Here is a 21,002-nt window from a genome sequence, read left to right on the forward strand (position 1 = left end):
CTATACAATAAGTCATCCAGCTTCCTCTAATCCTCTGTGTTCTGTAATATTGAAGATGTGCTGAATTGTAAGAGATTTGTAAAACAATGGCCTCTAGATTATTGTTCTAGGTGTAAATTTTAAGTCACCTTTTATGCCATCCTGTTTTGTAGTAAAAAGAAAAGTGCCTAGAAAGTCAGAAACAAAGCAGTGAAACAAGATGATAAAATGCCACCAGTACTGGCATTGAGGTAACTATTCCCTTTAGCAGTCAGGCCAGAATGGACTAGGCCCTGGAAAAGCTTCTTTATGTAGAGGTTGTTTTCCAGAATTTCCACTCATAAATAAAGTCATACTGCCTGTTTCATGTGAATTGGCTTTCAGCTTAGGATTGCATTCCCAGGATTGCTTTCATTCAGGACCTGTTTGGGGTTTTTTTTGGTATGGAGGAACTTTTTGTACAAAATCCCTTCCAGGTACTGATTCTTCCAAGAGAGGAAAGTGCTGTCAAAGGATCTTTTGAAAATTCATCTCTCAGTGGTCACAAGGATAAGCACCATGACAGCAAACACTGAATAACTATACAAAACTCAATATGAAGTAAAAGATACAATGATTGCTCTAGTCTCTAATTTCTAATTTGATAGTCTCAAATCTTGATAACGTGGACCTGATAGTGACATCTTTTTTGAGAAGAGTCTCTGAGTAGCCTCCAGAGGCTCTGTGTAGGAAGTGGAATAAAAGACCTGCAGAAGAAGTTGTATGATCATACGTGTTGGTCATGGTCTGAATTTGGAAGTGGAAAGCACAGTATATGCTGCTGCCTAAGTAGGTCAGAGATATTCTAGTTTTGGAGTCCTCTATCCATCTAAGATCCATCAGCTTCCATGGAGAATAGCATTGCCTCTCACAAATCAGTCTCTTTGACCCTCTGGTGTAATCATATTATTGTTATTATAATGATCTTTTCCAAGGAGAAGGATTACTAAGTCACAATGTGAGCATAATGACTTCACTGTGGAGCCACGAGGGAGGAAAGTCACTCCTTAAACATACATATTTTGTAATTAGATAGAATAAGAAAAGAGCTCTTATGAAAATATCTGAAAGGTAAATAGGTTTGTTTTGGTATTCACCTAGACAGATACTTAAATACACTCTCCAACTAAGCTTTAATTTAGCCTTTCTTCCAACATGCTTCCTTTTCTGAATGTCTGTTCTTTCCCTTGTCTGTTTAAAGTTGTCTCTGAGGATGTGAAGATAAAGAGCTTAGGATGAGGGCATCTCTAATGTCAGAAAGGCATGCTAAAATCATTTCATAGTTAGGCATTGGAAAACAGGAAACAAAACCCTCTTGTGCAGTGGAGAGCTGCATGATATTTTTTTAAGTGTTTGCTAGTTTGCCTGTATCTGAGCTTTTCTGTGTTTCTTACCTATGTATTTGTAATAATTCCTGCAGTGTGTGCATTTGCTTTCTGTTCATAGGGCACTTAAAAAGTGTCTATGTAACTTCAGAGTAATAGAAGCCAATAGAAAAACTTAAATACCTGAAGAGGTGATCTGTCCAAAATGAATAAAGTCACTAACATGCAAACCAAGAGAATCTAGGATTGACAACCACAAGTTGACCAGCCTGGAAGAAATAAAATGCAGGCTCTTAAAAATGCCAGTCAAGGATTTCTGGAAGGGCTTACCTGAGCAGGGGCTTCCACTGGGCTGAGAGTGGGTGGAAGGGTTGATGGGAGGACTGAAAGAACTTGATGGTCAAGGCATGAGTTGATTTAAAATTCTGCTGTGGACCTGTCCCATTACCTAAAAGGCAAAGGAAGGTTTTTATCATAGTTGTGTTCTGTTTGTTAAAGGATCTGAATTGCAGTTCAGGCCCTTAATTTCCTCCCCTGACAAATGGGTGTCTGTGTCCTCTTAGCAGAGGAGACAGCCATGACAAACCTTTTTCAGCTTATGGTGCAACTAAGTGCTACCTGTGCTTGGGACAGATGATGGCTTTCACCTGAAAAAGTTATTGTTACAATCACTGAGAGTTTGTGTGGTGTGGGTTTGAAAGCAGGTGATGAGCTGGATTGTGCTGGTGGGAAGTTATCTTCCTGATTCCTTGAGCTTGTTGTATTCTGTGGAGGAGGTTGAAAGGTAAGACCAGCTGGAGGGTTCTCTGACCTTTGTCCTGGCACTGGTAGGTCACCTTCCTGAAGAACAGATGCTTGTGTAGTACCAACAGGTTTTCTCAAAGTCATCTTTCCTTCTTGTAAATGTCACCTTAAATGTGCTTTGGCTTACAGCTTCTCAGAGCTAAGGCACTGTCCATAAGTGGTTCAGAGAAAAAATTACTCCTGTTTATAGCCCAGATAGATCCTGACTTGACTAACTCTGTAGTAGCACAGCATCTAATTAGTATAGCATTTAAAACAGTTATTTTAATGGCAGTTATGCACTCTGTGTCTCAGTCATTCATACTTCATTCATGGTCTGTTCTTCCTGTTTCTTTTATTCAGATGAAAAAAAAAATGACCTTTGTCCTGGCACTGGTAGGTGACCTTCCTGAAGAACAGATGCTTGAGTAGTACCAACAGGTTTTCTCAAAGTCATCTTTCCTTCTTGTAAATGTCACCTTAAATGTGCTTTGGCTTACAGCTTCTCAGAGCTAAGGCACTGTCCATAAGTGGTTCAGAGGAAAAATTACTCCAGATAGATCCTGACTTGACTAACTCTGTAGTAGCACAGCATCTAATTAGTATAGCATTTAAAACAGTTATTTTAATGGCAGTTATGCACTCTGTGTCTCAGTCATTCATACTTCATTCATGGTCTGTTCTTCCTGTTTCTTTTATTCAGATGAAAAAAAAAACCTGTTGTCTCCTTATGTGCAGGAGAATCCCCATGAAGTATTTTGACAGATTATAAAAACATGTATTTGTAAAGGGCATTCTTTCTATTTATCATTTGCAGGGCTTTCTGATTCTGCAGTCTTGGCTTTTCCTCTTTTTGCCTTCTAGCTTCTCACTAACTACCTGATTTTGACCCCAGAATATACACATACCTGAGATTTCATGGACCAGCTTTTTTCTTAGGAGTGCTTTCTCCTATTTTGGTGCTACCTGAGACATGAAAATGTAAAGCAGCCTTTTAGAGAAGGTGGTTTTTTTTTTTTTTTTCACAGCTTCTCGTGTGTGATCATTTGTACCTTCTCTGTTTTACTTCTTACACTACCAGCTTTTAAAAACTTAGTCCACTGTGTTGGGCTAGCTCTCTTAAAACTATTATGGACAATTTCTTCCTTTAAACAAAAAAAAGAACAAAAACCAGTCCCAGATATGTTGTTTTGTTGTTGGTGGTGGCTTTTTATTTTATTTAAGTTTATTTTTTTCAGGGGAGATATGTAACCAAATCACTGTCTTCTTAAACCTCTGCTGGCACAGCTTCTTTTAGCCTCCTCTTCTAAGTTTTCTGTATTTCTTGGGGTTTTGTAGATTAACAAAAAAATTCTGTGGCATGATTGGCAACAAGGGCATCATCTTGTTGAACTCTGTATATATCAACATTTGCTGTGTTTACAGTTGACCTGCTCTGTCACATGCTCTGGTTGTACATTTCTTCATAGCATAATCCTTGCATTTGATCTGTTTGTTCACTTGTTATGTTTATATCCACTCACACCTCTTACTAACCTTACTCCTAGGAGCTGCTCCCTTACACCAGCTGAAGTAATGAGTAAATTGATGTTTATCCTTCCTGACTTTTGGAAAGAGAAATTATTACATTCAGAAAAGTGCCTTGTATGGTTTGTTTGAATAAACAAAATGCTGCAGCTGTTGTAAAGATCAGGTAGCTGTAGCAGAGCTACCAAGCTGGCTGTTAAACTGAATGTGTGAAATTCAGGGTGTGTTGTGTGAGTACTAAAAAGACTGTTTTGGATAGGATACCAATACAAGATCCTGGAATCTTGAGGTTGAAAAGACCTCGAAGATCATCAAGTCCAGCTGTCAAAATTAGCTACATGATAATTTACACATGCCTTTACTTTAGTAGCTGCAGGTGCTCAGCACAAGAAAACAGATCACAGAGTAGAACTGAGCTTTGCTGCTCACTTGTTTAAGTGGAGAAATGATAAACAAAACCTGCCTTGGCTTATTTTTTAATGCAACTGTATTTATTGACTTTTCTTTAGGCTTGTAATGCAGTATGACTGTATTTGCTTGGTTTCTCTCACCTAATACAGCACTTTTTTCCCTGTTTTCCTTTCTGAAGGACCCAACCACATGCCTATGCAAGGACCTGGACCTAACCAGCTCAATATGACAAACAGTTCCATGAACATGCCTTCGAGTAGCCATGGGTCAATGGGTGGCTATAATCACTCCGTGCCATCCTCACAGAGTATGCCAGTGCAGAACCAGATGACCATGAGCCAGGGTCAGCCAATGGGCAACTATGGTCCCAGACCAAACATGAACATGCAACCAAACCAAGGTGAGTGAGGTTTCCTTCTGTAAAAAGGAAACAGCTCAGGTACAGATATTTTAAGGTCTTTTCATGTAGATTTTCTTCTCTGAATGGATTTATACCCTTGTTTGGAGAGCTGTACATCTTCCTCCTGGGTGTTAGTGACTTTTCATTTATTTGCAGACAATGAACTGCAGGTTCATAGCATAATCCTTGCATCTTGACCAAGTGAGTCAAGATGAAGCAGCAGTTTCTGTGGTTTTCTTCCCAGTAGTGAAGGTGGGAAATCTGAATCCTTCACTGTCCATGTTGCTAATGGCATTTTTCTTAAAATTGTATGACTTACAATTCAGTGCTAGTGGTTATTCCATCTCAGAGTAGTGTTCTTTACTCTTCCTCTTAATATTCTCCTGCTCTATTTTCAGTACTCTCGTCAAACTTGAAAATTGCTTATTAGAAGTTAGGCAGAAAGGTACTTAAAAGGTTTCTATTCTGAACAAATAATAGTACTGAAGAGGCTTTGGGGAATAAAGAATAAAACCAAATTGTAGGTTCAAGAACAAGAGCAAATTCTCTGTTTAGAGTGAGAGCTGGTACCTTTGCACTTAGGGCTACAGTAAACTTTTACATTTGCTAACTAATTTTGCCCAATTTTGGTCATTTGACTTAGACTTTTTCCATTCCAAGTGTCTGCTTCAAGGCTGATTTTTATTTTTAGTTATTTTCTTCCAGAAGTTTCACAGCAGCAGACATTTCTGACAGTGGGGTGAAAAATTACATTCTTTAAAATACTTCATTTTCTGACAAAACCATCAGTAAATAGAGCACTTCATAAGTGAAAGTAGGAGTGCAGGTGCCCCTTGCTTTAGAGCAAGGCTTTGAAACTTGCCTGTTATGCAAGCAAAGTGCTATTTGCTGTTTAAGTGAAAATATTATCCCAAATTAGTCAAATTTTAAATAACTATTGGAGAAGAAGCTATTAAATTTGAAGATGTGCTTGTTATGTACTGGTAGCTAAGGTTTTTGAGCTAAGAATATTCCCAGTCAGGTCTATGGAATGAATTTCCTCCATTTTCTGTTCTTAGTTGTTGCATTTGTATTGAGCTTAGTGACAAATTAGAGGAAGGATTTTTGTATATTCACTGTCTTGTAACTCCAAGATATCAGGGAAGGGAATGGCAGAGAAATCTGTGAGACCATGAGAGGTTTAGATAGGCAGCCAAGGTCCAGCCTGGCTGGGCAGAGGTCTCAGCCAGGCACAAGCACTGCAGGCTTATCATCTAAGTGAAGAAACAAGAATGAGCTGCTAGGAACTGCATTGAACAAAAGCTTAACAAAAAGGAAGCAAATTGTGACTTGAAGACTCCTGAGCTGGCAGCCTGTGTTGCTCTTCAGAGAGTGAAATGAATCAGAATTTCTGAAGCTCAGTTTGTTGTCAGGAGACATTTGTGAACCTGTGAGCATGTTTTGCTTCTGTCTTACAAAGGTATGATCCATATGGAGAAGGAGAAATCCAACTGCCTGTCAGTTAATGACAGAACTAGCTCAATATACTGCTAAATATTTTGCAAGATAAGGTCTTAGCATCTTAAATTGGCTGTTAAAAATTAGTAGATGGTTTTGACCTTAATCTCTCCCTGCATGGGATCTCCATCTGTAGAGAAATGAGACTGATGGTGAGATTATGATACCATCTGATTCCACAGGAGTGTTGTGAGAGTTTATTCATCATGAAGATTTGGACATTTTAGTTGGGAGTGCCATAAGAAAACCCATGAGTCCATTAATAATTCTGTCTTCAGTGTTTGACATCTCAGCACAAACATTTGGGAGGAAACAAAATATTGAGAGAGCTTTTCAGTGAATAACATCTACTGTGCATTCAATGAGGACAGCACTTCTAGGGAAAAAACATGTAGCTGTAGAGTAGATAAAGGCACCATAACATGCAGAAAGGTTTGAGCTAACTTTTAGGTGGTTTTAGCATAACTTTTTGCATCAGCTTTCTAGCAAAACATGTTGCTGTATATGCACATTTTGAGGCAGATTGTGTTAGTAAAAAAAAAAAAGAGAGAGAGTGTGAATTAAGAAATAAAATGCACAGTAACAGAGCCCATTGTTGGATTCACATCTATTCATTATTCATTTACACTAGCTTATAAAATACTATCCAGAGGAATATTGTAAATGAGAAGCTAATTTTTCTTGGTATCCTTTTTGTATAGTCAGACCTAAAAAGAATTTTGGCCATTTTAGACTTGGGAAGCAGATGGTTTAAAGTGGAAGGTTCTGTAGATGACTCTTGATGAAAAAGCCACTGTAGCAGCCTGGGACATCTGTGAGGAATGTTGTCTGCCTTTTTGGACAAGATAAGAAGCAGCAGGAACTGAGTGAGCATGGCAGAAACTCCTTTTTTTTTTTTCTGGGTGCATTTCTTCTCCTGTATGGGAAGCTCCTCATGTGGAATGAAATATTTCAAGTCTTGCCTGTTTTTGACTTCGAGGGGAGATATAAGCGTGATTTTCTGGAACCTGAAGCTTATGTGGAAGTTCCTCTTATTTATGTTGAACAGATCTTTCACAGTTAAGAGAATAAGCAGTAGAATTCAAATACTTCAAAAGTAAGGACCAAAAAAATGATAGTGTGACCATCAAGTGTGTGTGAAATTCCTACTAACTTTAATTTGCAAGTTAAATCATACATTAGGAGTAGCAAAAAATTGTGTCCTCAAAGTCTTTGGAGATAGTGTTTAAACTGCCCTTCATGTTAAAACACTTCTAAGTTTTCAGCTCATTTTACCCAGTTCATCTGAATTGCAGCTTTTGTCAAGAATTTTGAGACAATTGAAAGCTAAATGTAGCCTACAGTAGAATTTCTAAGCTAGCTCTTGCAAGAGTTATCACCATCACTTATGTATAAAAACAGGCTTTTTTTTTTTCTTGTAAACATGAAGGAAAACAACAAATAGGTTTTGCTGAGGGCTGCTGCATTGCAAGGTGTATATTTTGGGTTTTTTGTGTAACAGTGGGGCACAATAATGAGGTTTCCCATGGTCAGTCTGGCATGGTTTGCTTTGCTGCTTATCTAGATGTATATACCCAGTTGTTTTATCAGTACATTGTGAAATGTCCAAAGAATGGTCTTCTTAGCAACAAAACCAACATAACTTTTGAAGCCTGAAGAAACCAGACCTTGTACTGTTGGTTTTTAGTTGTACCCAGCTACTCCTGTAGCTCTTTAATCAGCACAGCAGAGCTATCAGTTCATTTGTGAGCGTGGTTCCTCACTTCTGGTAGGTTTATCTGGGACCCACTTTCTGTTTCTGTTTCTCTCTATTCATCTGACATGTCTAAAGTCTGGGTTGTCAGTTTTCTCCAGTCTTTTCTTGTCAGGAGGCTGCCACAGAGTCACTGCATTTAAAAGATGAGGTACAAGCCCATTTTTACTTAAACCCACATACCTTTTCTCTTTTCTTCCCTGTATATGAATCCTCCTTAGGAAACACTGGCTGGAGCAGGAACTATTTTTCATTTAGTAGGTGTAGACAACTTTGAAACAGCAGCTGAGGAAAATGTTGTGTGTTCTTGGTAATGGGACTATTTTTAATTAAATTGAACAAGCAATGAGCATTTCGTTCAATTTTCACTCTCTGGCTTGCTTTATACATTCACATCATAAGACTGTAAGGTCTACACTGTGCATTTTTCAGATGCCTGTTTAATGACTACCAAAATTGCCTGCACTCCTCACAGGACTACAGTATTACTTAGCATCTTTTTCTTCAGATTTTTATCCCAAGAATGCTTCCAGTATATTACCATGTGGAGGCTGCCTTCTGAAGGTAGAGAAACATTTACAGGCTTTGGTACTACCAAAGTTAAAATAATTTCTTGGAAAGACAATAGTCTCCTTGTGTACTTAGGTATTGACAGGGATAATCCAACACAGTATTTTCTTGGACTCATTTTGGACTCTGTACAAATCAGATATTTTGTCCCCTCTGGAATAAATTCTTGAAATTCACCAAAAAAAGAATTTCTAAGGAGAGTTTTTGGAAGCAGTGAGCATTCTCCTCCTGCACACAGTTTTGTGAACTTCTGCCTCTGAAGTCTTGTCTCCAAGTTTGGAAGAGACTGTAACTTCCACTGAGGGTAGTTTGTTGTGACCTGACTGGAGATTCAGCAGCTGTATTTGAAGTGGGCTGTGAAAATACATGCTCCAAATATTAGAAAGTTGCAGATCATGAGCTAATGGTCTTAATTTTTTTGACTGAAATTTTCATTAAGGGGTTTTCTGGGTTAGTTGTATGTCATATTAAGTCATCTTCATCCCTATATGCTGAAGAAATGTTGTTTTTTATCTTTTTAGGTTTGATTTTTTTCAAAATGGTTCTGCTGTGTGGGACAATAAAGCCCATGATTCTTCTCTTAGGTATCTTAATAAGAGAGAGAGATGTGCACCAGGCTGGAAGGAAGCCAGGCACTCTGTCAGGAGCACAGCACACAGCCTGATACAGGGTAGTCAATTCTCACTGTGGCTCTACAAAGCGTTAATGAAGTTCTAATTTAAAAAGCAAACAGAAAACCTCTACATTGCACCGTGGGGACCCAACACATTTTATCACATTGTATTGTGACTAATATTAATATTGTTAATTAACAAGCTTTCTTGAGATCTAGGAATATTATGGCAACAAGTTTGGTTTGTTTATTTTTTTTTCAAGGCTGCCTAATGTTTCTCAGTACCTCCAAACAGAAGCAGTGAAATGGAATGATCTAAATTGCTTACTCTTCCAGAAGAGCAAAAAATGAAATATCTTCTTGCTAAGTGAAAAACAATTAGAGTATCTCAATTTAAATCATTTTTAAACTTCAAAATCAGGGTGCAGAAACTGCTGTGCTGAAGGGTAGAAGTGTAACTGCATCACTTTAAGAGTGGCCAATACATATCTTCAGAGGAAAATGAAGCTTAACAGAACTAAGGCCACTTCAGTTCTCACTGAGAGATTCCACACAGGGCTTTAATGGGATTTAACACACTTGGTATTCATACCATTAATTAATTTGCCCTAACTTTCTCTTGTAGCCCCACACAGACAGGATCTAAGTGGCTGCATATTCTTTTCCTTATATAAATCCATTCTTGGTCTTGGCTGTATCTAGGTGATATTCCAGTGCTGTGGTGTCATGTAGGACTTTCTGCTTGTGCTCCAGCAGCTAGTTGTTTAAAATACTAAATACAATGGCAAAATCTAACATATGGAAAACTAGGTGATTTCTCCTGGGTTGTGGCTAAGTAGTGGCTGTGCTAGTTCAATGATTTGTTTTGGTTTTAGTAAGGCTAGTTACTGGTATTTGTAGTTGAAAGAAATTTAAATTGGGGAAAAAAAAAAAGGAAAAAACCTTAGTTTCACTATTATAAAGTGTGCAGAATAAGTGGTTTGCATTTATTTATTGTAAAAATAAGTTGTTTAAGTAGTTTACCTTCTTGTCACAAGTTTCCTCATGTTTTTAGTTCTGGAATAACCCTTTTCTGAGGTGGTGCTAGAGAGGAAGCTTTAACTCTGTTAAAAGTTGTATCAGCCTAAGCTACAGTCTCATATAATGTGATGACATCATTTCCATTGCTGTGTGGTGCCAGTAAGGTGCTCTTTAACTGTTTGCTTTCATGACTACAGGTGCAGGAAAACTATGCCCTGAGGAGCTCACAATGCTAAATAATTTTTCTACAACTTCTCAAAGTTTCACCATCAGGTTTTCATCCACACTTTCTTCACAGATGCTTTAAAACAAAATATGGAAAAAGCATTTGTTATCTCTCTGCTTGAGTAAACCAGTGTCTGTGCAGCTGAATAGAAAGGAAGCTCTAGAGGGGAAAAAAAACCCTAGAAGATCTAGAAGAAAAATAATCTGGAGAGCTAATAGACTGAGATCTGGTTTATAATTTGGTTACTAATGGGCTGGATTTCCACAGGTCTAGAGACGACGAATCCTCACGAGAACACTAGAAATCCAGAACCTCTTTTGCTCCACTTCCAAAGGCTGTGTTTGCCTTGTTGTTCTTGAAAGATTCAATCCCAGGTTATGTGCTACAGAAGAGCTGCTTGCTTTGTTCCCTTCTGAACAGGTCCAATGATGCACCAGCAGCCTCCCTCCCAGCAATACAACATGCCGCAGGCGGGCGGCCAGCACTACCAGGGGCAGCAGCCACCGATGGGCATGATGGGGCAGGTCAACCAAGGCAATCACATGATGGGTCAGAGACAGATCCCTCCCTACAGGCCTCCACAGCAAGGTAGGGCTTCACTTCAGTGCTCTTACATTGAATTTAAACAACCATCTTTAATACTAGTTTAAATCGCTTCCGTGCTTACACCAGATTTCAATCGAATCCTAGGGTGTCACAGGCTTTGTTTGCAGACTCCTTTTGTTAGCTTTTTAAGGGTGGTTCTTGCAGCAGATTACTGGTATCACCATGAAACGTGAAGACAAGTATTTCTTTTGTCTTGAGTTCTTCTTGACAAGAAGTCTCTAAAAATATGCATCTCATACGCTGATGCAGAATCTGTTTTGGTGGTTAAATGATAGGTACAGAAGAGGAACAGAGTGCCTGCTTGGCTCTGAATTTGCCCAGATACAAAAAAGGAGCAATGTTCTACAATCTTGCTTCTTTTTTAATTTTTTTCCCTCTTTCCAGTCCTTTCAGAAAAGCAATAACTTTTTTAACACCTTGGTCTGCTATACACATGTTCCTAAAATGAAGTTTAAGATATATCTATATAGATAGATATCTGCTCATTTATATATATGCTCAATCTAGTGCAGTGGAACAACTCTGTTTGTGTATATATAGATACATTTATTATTTTTTAAAGTAAACCAGATTACATATGTTGTCTGAAATGCAACAGTATGGGTGGGGAGTGCATTTGAGAACTATTTCTCATACTGAAGACAGAAATGAGCAGGATTTCTAACAGAGAAAACAAAGTTATTTACGTATTGACTGGTTGTGGTTTTTCAGGCCCACCACAGCAGTACTCAGGCCAGGAAGACTATTATGGGGACCAATACAGTCATGGTGGACAAGGTCCTCCAGAAGGCATGAACCAGCAATATTACCCTGATGGTAATCTCTCATAAATGTTAACTTTCCCATTTCCTCTACCTGCCCAATACTAATGTAGTCATATGCCCAAAATTGGGGAATGAGGCAAGAAAAGTAATTGGATATCCTACCTCACCTTTACAAAACCTTCCAAATTCAGCATTGTTACTGTAGTTTAAGTTACTGTGACTAGTTAATATTACAACTTACTCCAAGCATATGATTTGGAATGCTCCCATTTGGTACTCTTTAAGTTTTAGTAATTCAAAACAAAGTTCTGTAATTGGTTTATCTGGAAGTATGGAAGGTTCCTTGGCATATCTAGTATAAGTGAGACTAATTAAACCAGTCCTAACTTTATTACTAATAAGAGAGGGGGCGATATCCTTTTATTAAAGATTTTATTGAAGTGGAAAAACTTGCTAAAAATGTGGTTTTTCTGGCAATTTTCTATTATTTAACATATTTAGCTTTTCTATAAGTTGTACAAATGTGTCATTGTTGCTATGGCATGGGACTTTTAGTTTCAATTTTGCAAATGAAGAAAATGGGCCCTGCCCTGAGGAGACTGTAAATGTGAATCATCTTTAGAAGTCCCCCCAGTGCTTTCAAGATAAGACTGGAACGTTGAATTTGAAAAATCTGTCCTACCTCTTGAAATTTAGAGTGCTGAAGGCTGTTGGATTGTGTTATAAATCAGGAAAGTTGCAATTAATCTGTTTTTAGGCTGGGCAGAGACTGGGAGAACAAAGATGTGGCCTCATGACAACTGTGGTAACCACGTGTGCAGCTTAATGGTATCTTATGAAGTTTGAGGAATGTGGTAGATGAGAACATCTTAAAAATGTATACAAAGCAAAGTGTATAATTGCCAAAGCTGCTGCTCAGTGCAAATAAAGCAATAAAAGTTAGTTGTTTGATTTGTAATTTCTGTTAAATTTATGTTAAGACACATCAAGCCACAACATGAGCTTGTTTTTGGAGATAAGTGTGCAGAGTTACATTACCAGTTTCATTAACTTGTGATTTTAAGCTTTCATTTTGGAGCTTCTGTGTTACACAGATGAACTTTAAATGTTTACAGGCAATTTACTGTACTAAGGGCAATTTGCTTCTCTAAGACCTATTCTTTCTAAAGATTCATTCTTTATCATTGCCTCATTATATTACTCTTAGGCAGAACATATTACAAGATTTGTTTCAATGGTTAGACTAGATTCAGTCCATGACTTATGGTACAGTTGCAGAGCTAATTACAAAACCCACTTAATTTTACAACTGTGTTCTCCTTTCCTTAATTTTATCCCAAAATATTATTCCAAACCTATATCATTTGTATACTTGAATTTCTAATTGAAACAAAATTTTGGCTTGTTTTCTAGACCAAGTTAGCAATAACATGTATTTTGGTCATCTGTAAGACAAAATATATTTGTTCTAAAACCAACAACAGGTAGGGTGCTTACTGGATATGTTGGTTTCTTAATCAGAGATGCCTGTAGCCTCTGAGAGGGAAGGTTTGTTTGCAATGATTCTACTTGGGACTGGAATGTAAAAGTTTTCTTAAGACTTGTAGGAATTCTGTTTGTAGGGGAGACCTTGAGAATGATATTTTACTGTCACTTCAAAGCAAAATTTCCTGTAGGCTGTGGTTCATAACTTCATTGAGCTGTGTTTGTTCTATTTCACACTGCTTTCAGCATATGCTTTTGAATTGGAGATCAGCAGAACAGGTGTTAGACAAAGTATGATAATGGCTTTCTTTGTTCATTCGAATTTAATTCAGGTTATTTACATGTGAAAGGCCTAAAATGCTTTCATTTTTTTTTTTTTGAGTGAAAGATAAAGTACTTTTTTTTCCCCCCCCAACAAGGATTATCAGAAGGTTAAGACCATCCCTTGCTGTGATGTTGCTAAAACTACTTCATTGAGCCGTTTTCTTTTTTTAAAAAGCAAATCATATTAATAAACTCTTGGAACTAATACGATTGAAAAATTCTTTTTGGTGTGTATCCAGTTGAAAAATTTTTTTTTTCAAAGTTATTTTTAGGGTTTTCACTCAGAGGCCATTAACTTTTCTTCCTGTCTCTTGTCGAATTGATGTAGGTCATAATGATTACGGTTATCAGCAACCGTCGTACCCTGAACAAGGCTACGATAGGCCTTATGAGGATTCCTCCCAACATTACTACGAAGGAGGTATCTATATACCTTCACACACAAATGCACATACATCCCCTTCCCTCCCCCACCCTCCACGGGAGCAGAAACTCTCACACAACACCACTGATCCCCATGCCAAGCTCTCGTAGCGTACTAGTTGGCTGCCTGTCTTGAAAACTGCAGGGAACTCGAAGCATTTCTTGCAAACACCTAAAAATATGTAACCCCAATTTGCCATTTCTAACCACAGTAAAATGACTAAAACACTCTATAGAGATTTTTATTATTTTTGTTGTTTTTTTTTTACCTCGATGGGAGTTTTTATTTCAACATAAATCTGTTGGTTCAGTTGTATCTCTTTGTGTGTGTGTATATCTATTTATATTTTGTATAATTTTAGTGCCCTTAGGAAACAGCTTGCTGATCTTGTGTAGCTAGTCTGTGCTCTTGTAGCTGTCCTTAATTTTGTCTTTTTATTTTTATTTTATTTAGCATAGTCATGATCTTATGACTGTGATGTTCCAGTCAATGTAATGCTCGTTTGGCAGAGATGCTGAAAACGCTGCAGTTCAACTCTGCAAAACTGGCTTTAACTGCAGTTTGTTTGGCCGAATTCCTTCTGTTTGGTTTGAGTTTTCTTTGTTCTGTTCAGTTTCCAAAATCGACCTTGCATTTTCATTTTGTTCTTGTGTTGTTGGCTGTGCATCTTAGAAGGAGAAAAAGGAGTGAAGGAGGTGCCTTTATAAGGTTTTGCTTTCTTGCAATCGTCTTACAGGAAACTCACAATATGGTCAGCAGCAAGATGCATATCAAGGACCACCCCAACAGCAGGGTTACCCACCACAACAGCAGCAATACCCAGGCCAACAAGGCTATCCAGGACAACAGCAGGGTTATGGTAAGAACCTGAAGACTCAGCAATCACAGAAAAGACCAGGAGAGATCCTTATATTTTATTCCATCCCTGTTTGACTGGGTTGAAAGGCCAGGCTTGTACCAAAAAAAAAAGTTGTAAGCCCATGATTTCACTGGGCCAGACCAAGAAAGTGTAGAAAACAGCAGTTTTTTGGGAAGCAGATTCAGTGTTGTCAGTTGAGGACAAAGTGGTAGCATAGTGGCTAGAAACCATTCTAACGTGTTTCTGTGGTGTAGAAAGACACAGAAAGATCCTGCTCTTTTCTGTCATCTGGGGGTGAACACAGGAGGGCAGAAAGGTGGCAGGGAACCATTTATGCCCTTTCATCCCTGGATTTGCCATTTAGAACAATATTTTTAAAAAAAAGCTTAAAATTTTATCCAACATGCATGAATCATTCTCCTAAAATTCCTGCACTGATCAGTAAGAGAATGAATCTAAGTATTGCCCATGCAGCTTTCAAGAGAGTGTGTCTTAAAATTTGCACTAGTACTGCAAAGATTCTCATCTATGGCAGGAACCAGAAATCCTCTGCCACAAGTGAGATAATGTAGTCCTTGGATTCAAGGAAAACTTCCCAAACTTAACAGTAGGATGTAGGTTCTGTGCATTACTTCTGAAAACTTGAGGTCAGAAGAGCATACTGAAAATCCTGCTTTTTTTTTTAACTTACATATTGTAAAGCTGGACACATTTATCTGGGAAGAAGGAATCTCTGAAATCCAATTCTATATGTTCTAACTTGCAGCTTTGTTGTAGGTTTAAGTGATAAAACTCTGAGTGTTGTGGATGTTTGGGGAAGTGCATGGATGACTTGGTTGCCATGTAGATAAATGCCAGTTTTGCATTAAATCCAGTTAGGTTGAGACAGAGTTTAAGTTTTAAGGGGACCCACTGAGATTTAGAAAGGTTTCCTTCTTTTGGAGGTTATAGATGAATTGATAGTTCTAAAATAATATTCACATACTTATACTCTGATAAATGTAACCTGGAAACAGAATGAATATCAGAGTGAAGGTCCATCTAGCTCAATTTTCTAAATTTTGTAAGTAAAGAAATCAAATCTGGTTTATTCTGAAAATTTAGGTTAGGAAATACTAGAGGAAAGAGATGAAGAAATCTGTTGGAGCGACTTACCCACTGTAATTTGTAAACCTAAATAGCATGTTTCTCAATTTCTATTTTTTTTTAAGCAGAAATAGATCTGGAAGTTCCATTTTTATTTTATAAAACCTGTCACTGAATATTAAGAATTCGACTAGAAAGAATTACCATGAATAAATAAAGGCAGGGTTCATTTGTCAGATGAACACAGCACTTTCTAGGATGTAGTATCCTTGCTTGATTTAATATTTAATTGCTTTCCAATTTGCACAAGTAAATCAGCTTCCCAGTCATTATTATCTATCTTGAAGGTTTTGTTACACTGCAGAAAGCTGAAGCTGCATAGTTCAAGGGGACCTGAGGCCTGAGGAGAATGGTAATAGCCTACAGAGCTTTTCTTCTCCAGAGCATCTTGACTGTCTGCTTAGATCCAAAGCTCCAGCCATGGAGCTCCATGTGCTGAGAATAAACCAGGGATATATAAATGAAGGTAAATTTTCTGTGGTTGGAGCACAGGCCCCATAAGTTAAGGTGCTTTCCAGGCTGAGAGGAGGACCACTGATCCCTGGTATGTTTTTTAGGTAGGAAAAGGCCAAACTGCACTGTAGTGATATTTCTTATCCCTGCTCAACTGTAAAATTCAATGCTTTTACTGTTCTCTTCTAACATCTTAAGCAATCTTTTTTTTTTTTTCCTTTTTTTTCTCCTTGTTTCTGTTTTAATGATCTCAAGGCCCCTCCCAGAGTGGTCCAGGACCTCAGTATCCCAATTACCCCCAAGGACAAGGCCAGCAGTATGGGGGATACAGACCCACACAGCCTGGGCCACCACAGCCACCACAGCAGAGGCCTTATGGATATGACCAGGTATGCTTTCATTTCATGAGCAAGTTGTGATTCTCACACACTCGTTTGATAATCTTGGTTTCTTGTGGACATTTGAGGAATTGGGAGGACGTGGTGTTTTAGGGGTGTATATACAATTCCAGTAGATTTTGTTTCCAGATGAGTTACCCAGAATCATTTATCTGGAGGTGTGATTAGTCATTCTCTTCAGAGGCCTTAAAAATTCAGGTGATCTGTTTCCTAGCCTCATGGTGAATGACAGGTATGAAAGATGAGGTTCCTAAATCTCATGGTGAATCATTCTGCAATAAATGGAATAAAAAGTCTTAATTGGTTTCCAACACACACAAATCCAGTAGTTGTCTGCAGTTGCAGAAGTGCCTCAGGTGTGCAGGTGAGGTCCTCCTACTGAAACATGGTGTGGGGAGACACAAAGCCTGTGTGTGCACAGGTTATAGAGCAGTAGAAAGGAACACTGAACGTGGGAAAGAAGTGACCTGAAAATCAACTGCTGCTTTCCTATCACTGCTGAGATAAGTTTAAAATAAACAAGAGCCACCAAAACTCTAGACTGGAGTTGTAGCAGAGGATTCCTGTAGGAAAAAAGTCTTCTAACTAAAGAATGAAGCAGAGGATTTATTCCTGTAGAAGATAACTATACTGTAAAAATGTAATCTTTGCAATATCAGTTATTGAGGAATGTCCTTTCCTTGGCATAAATAAAATAGAGACTAATTAAATATACCATATGATCAGGCTGAAGTTCTACTGTTAAAATCCTGGTATGTCAGTGGAAGATCAGTTGGACTTGGAAGAACTTTTGCCTGGAAGTCAGAATAGTCACAGCTGCCCACACTTCCAAAGAACAGTTGGTTCCTTTCTAATGAAATTAGAAAAGACAAAGAAAAAGGAACAAACTCTTTTCACTGTGGTAGTTTAGAGATGCAATTAGTCCTAATTATTTAACAAATAAACAAAATGCTTGTGCACTGAACTAATAGCTTCCTCCTGCAAATAATAAGCTGCAGGAAAGCACTTTGCTCGTGGCAAATGTGTAGGGTCAAGGAAGCTTAATCTCAATTTGCTGAGTTTCTTGCAGCTTTCTTTGCAGTAGGACTGGGTAACCCTCTCTGTAGACCTCCTCTCTCCTCCTCCAGTTTGTACAGTCCAAGTTCCCTTGGGAAATTCAATTACAGGAGACCTCTCTTTCATACTAGCCATTCCCACAGGAATTGTGCTGCTTAAATTCTCCTCTGGCAGCTGTTCTGAAACTCTTCTTCCTGACTAATTGTCATATTACAGTGGAAGAAACCTGACATAAAAATGGAATTTAAAATAACTGCCTTATTGTGGTGATCCTTCCCATGGAATGGTGACAGGGCTGCAGTTGGGAGAATGTTGACACTATTTCTGCAAGCATTCAAGCCTGTGGTGAAGGATCATGATGAGCATGTAGCATTGGTGCTTTCACCTCTGCCTGCACAACATTCTGTCAGAAGAAGCAGAGAATATCAATAAGGGTGATAATTCTCTGTATTGAATCCATGGAATAATTGATTCCTATAGGATATGTTGGCTGGTTCTTCACTGTTCACTGGGATGCCCCTTGGGTTTTGAGATAACATGTACAGTCCATTCTGTGATGCTACATGAATATTTTTAGGTATCTCTGAAAGCAGGTTAATTTCCTTAAATTACTTTGAATTTAGGTGACCTTGTCTTTCTGAAATAATTTTCAAAGTTCAAGTGGGAAGTAATTCCCATCTTTTCTTTTTGAGGGTGTCCTGCAGATTTCACAGCAGTCTGTTGAATTTAAAGGTATACTTTTGATTAAATCAGGTTCCTGGCTTTAAATCAATATCATCAGTCTTACTTTTACATTAAAACAGAGAGGATTTTCAGTGAGGTGAAACTGTGCCACTTACTCATATCAGTTTATCATTTATTGTTGTTTATTTCCACCTATTAATACCATAGTTTGTTTGGATGGTTGTCTGATTTCAATTTTTAATTACAAGAAAGCATGCCTTGTGGTCTAATGATGTATTCTGAATCTTTTTTAGGGTCAGTATGGAAATTACCAACAGTGAAAAATTACTCACATTCCAGTAGGCAATATCTCTTAGCAGCCATATTGTCTCCTCAGCACTGTGGACATCTTCCTGAGATGAGAACCTCCCATTCCATCTAGTTTTTGGGAAAAAAAAAAAATCTTGTGGCTGTTTTAGGGTTATACAGTCTTTATGGGTTAATGGTTAAAGACTGTAGATTCTCAGAAACTGATTTCACATCTCTACTCTAGATGGCAATATTGGACAGAAAATATGGGACATCATTTGCAGTGAGTTGAGAACTGTGTGTCAAATAGACTGTTACAGACTGAAAGGTGCAAAAACAGCTTTGTATGTTTATGAAGGTTATGGGAATTTAATATTTTTTCCACAGATTTTTTTTGTAGGGGGGAAAGGGGAAATGCACACTTTTTACAGCAGCAATATTTTGTATATTATGTTTTTCATGTGGTGAATATGCAAGGCAGTACACTACTGGCTGGGCAGGATAAGAAATCTACTGTTGAAAAGGGGTAGGGGCATGATAAGTGCTTGATTGTTTTAAGTCTTGAAATGGTGTCCAATAAAGATAACAGTGAAAAAAAAGATGGAGAGCATCATCCATCACTGATAGGTTCATGTACAAAGAATGAGGATCCCAGTTAGCTAAATGGGAACATAATTAAGGACAGTATAATGCAGTCTTGTGCAAAGATGAATTTTTTTTTAAGCTTAACCAGTTTTTTCTGAGCGAAGCAATTTTATAAAAATTGTTTCTAACATAGTTTTGACAGTTTTCTGCAGCATTTTTTGGGTAACAGGATAAACGTTTGGGTTTTATTTCTCAAGTGTTTTGTCACAGCTTTGCCTAAGCAAGCTGTAATCCCTCTTAATAATTACAATAACAAAGAAAACGACAAGTGTTAATTTTACTTGGCTGGAATATGCAAAGAACTTGAAAAAGAATATGGAGGACAGGATTTATTGTATAAGTGTATTTTAACCTTTAGTTAAATCATTTCTATGTATCAAAATAGCCTAGAACTTTGTAAAAACCTATCTAAACTTTCCTAACTGGGGATGAATATCTTTAGAAAGGAGGCATTTTTTGGGGGGTGTGTCCATTTTTTCTCACTGGTTAACCCAAGACCAAGGGATGTTTTCTAGACCATCCAACACAAAACCTGTTGGTGAGGTAAATGCCGGATGATGGTTTGAGGCGAGTTAACGCTTGTAGTGTTGCATGGCAGGTAGAGGCAGCACCTTGATCAATAGCATAGTACACAAATAAAATTGGTTTTGAGACTGTCCTGCAACTGTGTGTCAGATAAATAAATGGATATTCTGCAGGAATATAGGGATGCAAGAATTCCTGGCAAGTGTTTAAAAAGACAGAACTTAAAATTAGCCCGGGGGTAAAATGTTATTTTTTCTCAGATCGGGGGGGTGAAGAAAAACAACTGTTGTTTATAATACATATGACATTATCCATGAGAGACAAGCTTTTCAATTTGTTAATCATTTTTAAAGGGAAAATCATTTTTAAAGTCAACAGAAAACACACGTCACGGTTTGAACAGATACGGCGTGAGGAGCATGCTTCTGAATGAAACGCTCGTAGGTTCTGTGCCAATTTTCCACCACTGTGTACTTCATTGCTATTTAAAACTGTACTCCATCAATTCTAACAGAAGAATAAATTATTTGTGATTTTAATTTTTCTCATTTGTTTATTTAAATTAGATCCCTATCCCTCTCCTGTCTCATCTGGACGCTCCGCGGCGGGTTTTTATTTTACAGGGGTTTGGCCAGAGTAACCAAACTGTGTTTGCTTTCTAGGACTTTATCAAAATTCTCCTGCCATAGCCAAGTTAATTAGAATTAACTGTTCAGTAATCAGCATGTTGTGTAGGTTGTTTGTTAGGAAATTCTTCCTCTGAAAATGAAGGTCCATGAGGCTGTAATCAAGATGACTGAATTAGATAAATGAGTTGTGGAGGCAAAACTGTGTTGAACTCAACCTGGTGTAGATATGTTATCTCATTTGAAATAAGCTCAACTGACATTAAGAAATAATTTGTCTTGCAGCCCATCTTCTGTTGTCTTATTCTCCTTTTTAATGGAAACTAAAATTGCAATTTTAATAAGCAGAATTTCCTCCAGGGTTTCCCTCCTAGAGACTGCTGCATTTGCAAGGTTTAATTGTTTTATAACGGTCCTGTTTCGTAAAACTTTTTAATTGGTGGTGACAAAAATTACCTAATTCCTCTGATACTCTGCCAGAAGTAAAACTTGAAATAGCTCCACACAAAAGTATTCCTGCTAAAATTATATATTAAAAAAGAACCAGTTTTCCCTAAACAAAAAAAAAGCAGGAAT

General features: G+C 37.8%; 1 protein-coding gene across 1 annotated transcript; it reads left to right on the plus strand.

Moving 5' to 3' along the window:
- Positions 1 to 4,247: 4,247 nt before the first annotated feature.
- On the plus strand, positions 4,248 to 19,225 carry SS18 (synovial sarcoma translocation, chromosome 18). The gene is made up of 7 exons (XM_008943389.1): positions 4,248 to 4,464; positions 10,564 to 10,731; positions 11,461 to 11,565; positions 13,651 to 13,743; positions 14,483 to 14,605; positions 16,460 to 16,593; positions 18,636 to 19,225. The coding sequence occupies exons 1-7, from the start codon at positions 4,254 to 4,256 to the stop codon at positions 18,660 to 18,662; spliced, it is 861 nt and encodes a 286-aa protein (XP_008941637.1). The 5' UTR covers positions 4,248 to 4,253; the 3' UTR covers positions 18,663 to 19,225.
- Positions 19,226 to 21,002: the final 1,777 nt, after the last annotated feature.

The sequence above is a fragment of the Merops nubicus genome, unplaced genomic scaffold, assembly GCF_000691845.1.
Source record: "Merops nubicus isolate BGI_N331 unplaced genomic scaffold, ASM69184v1 scaffold9457, whole genome shotgun sequence".
Classification (NCBI taxonomy): domain Eukaryota; kingdom Metazoa; phylum Chordata; class Aves; order Coraciiformes; family Meropidae; genus Merops; species Merops nubicus.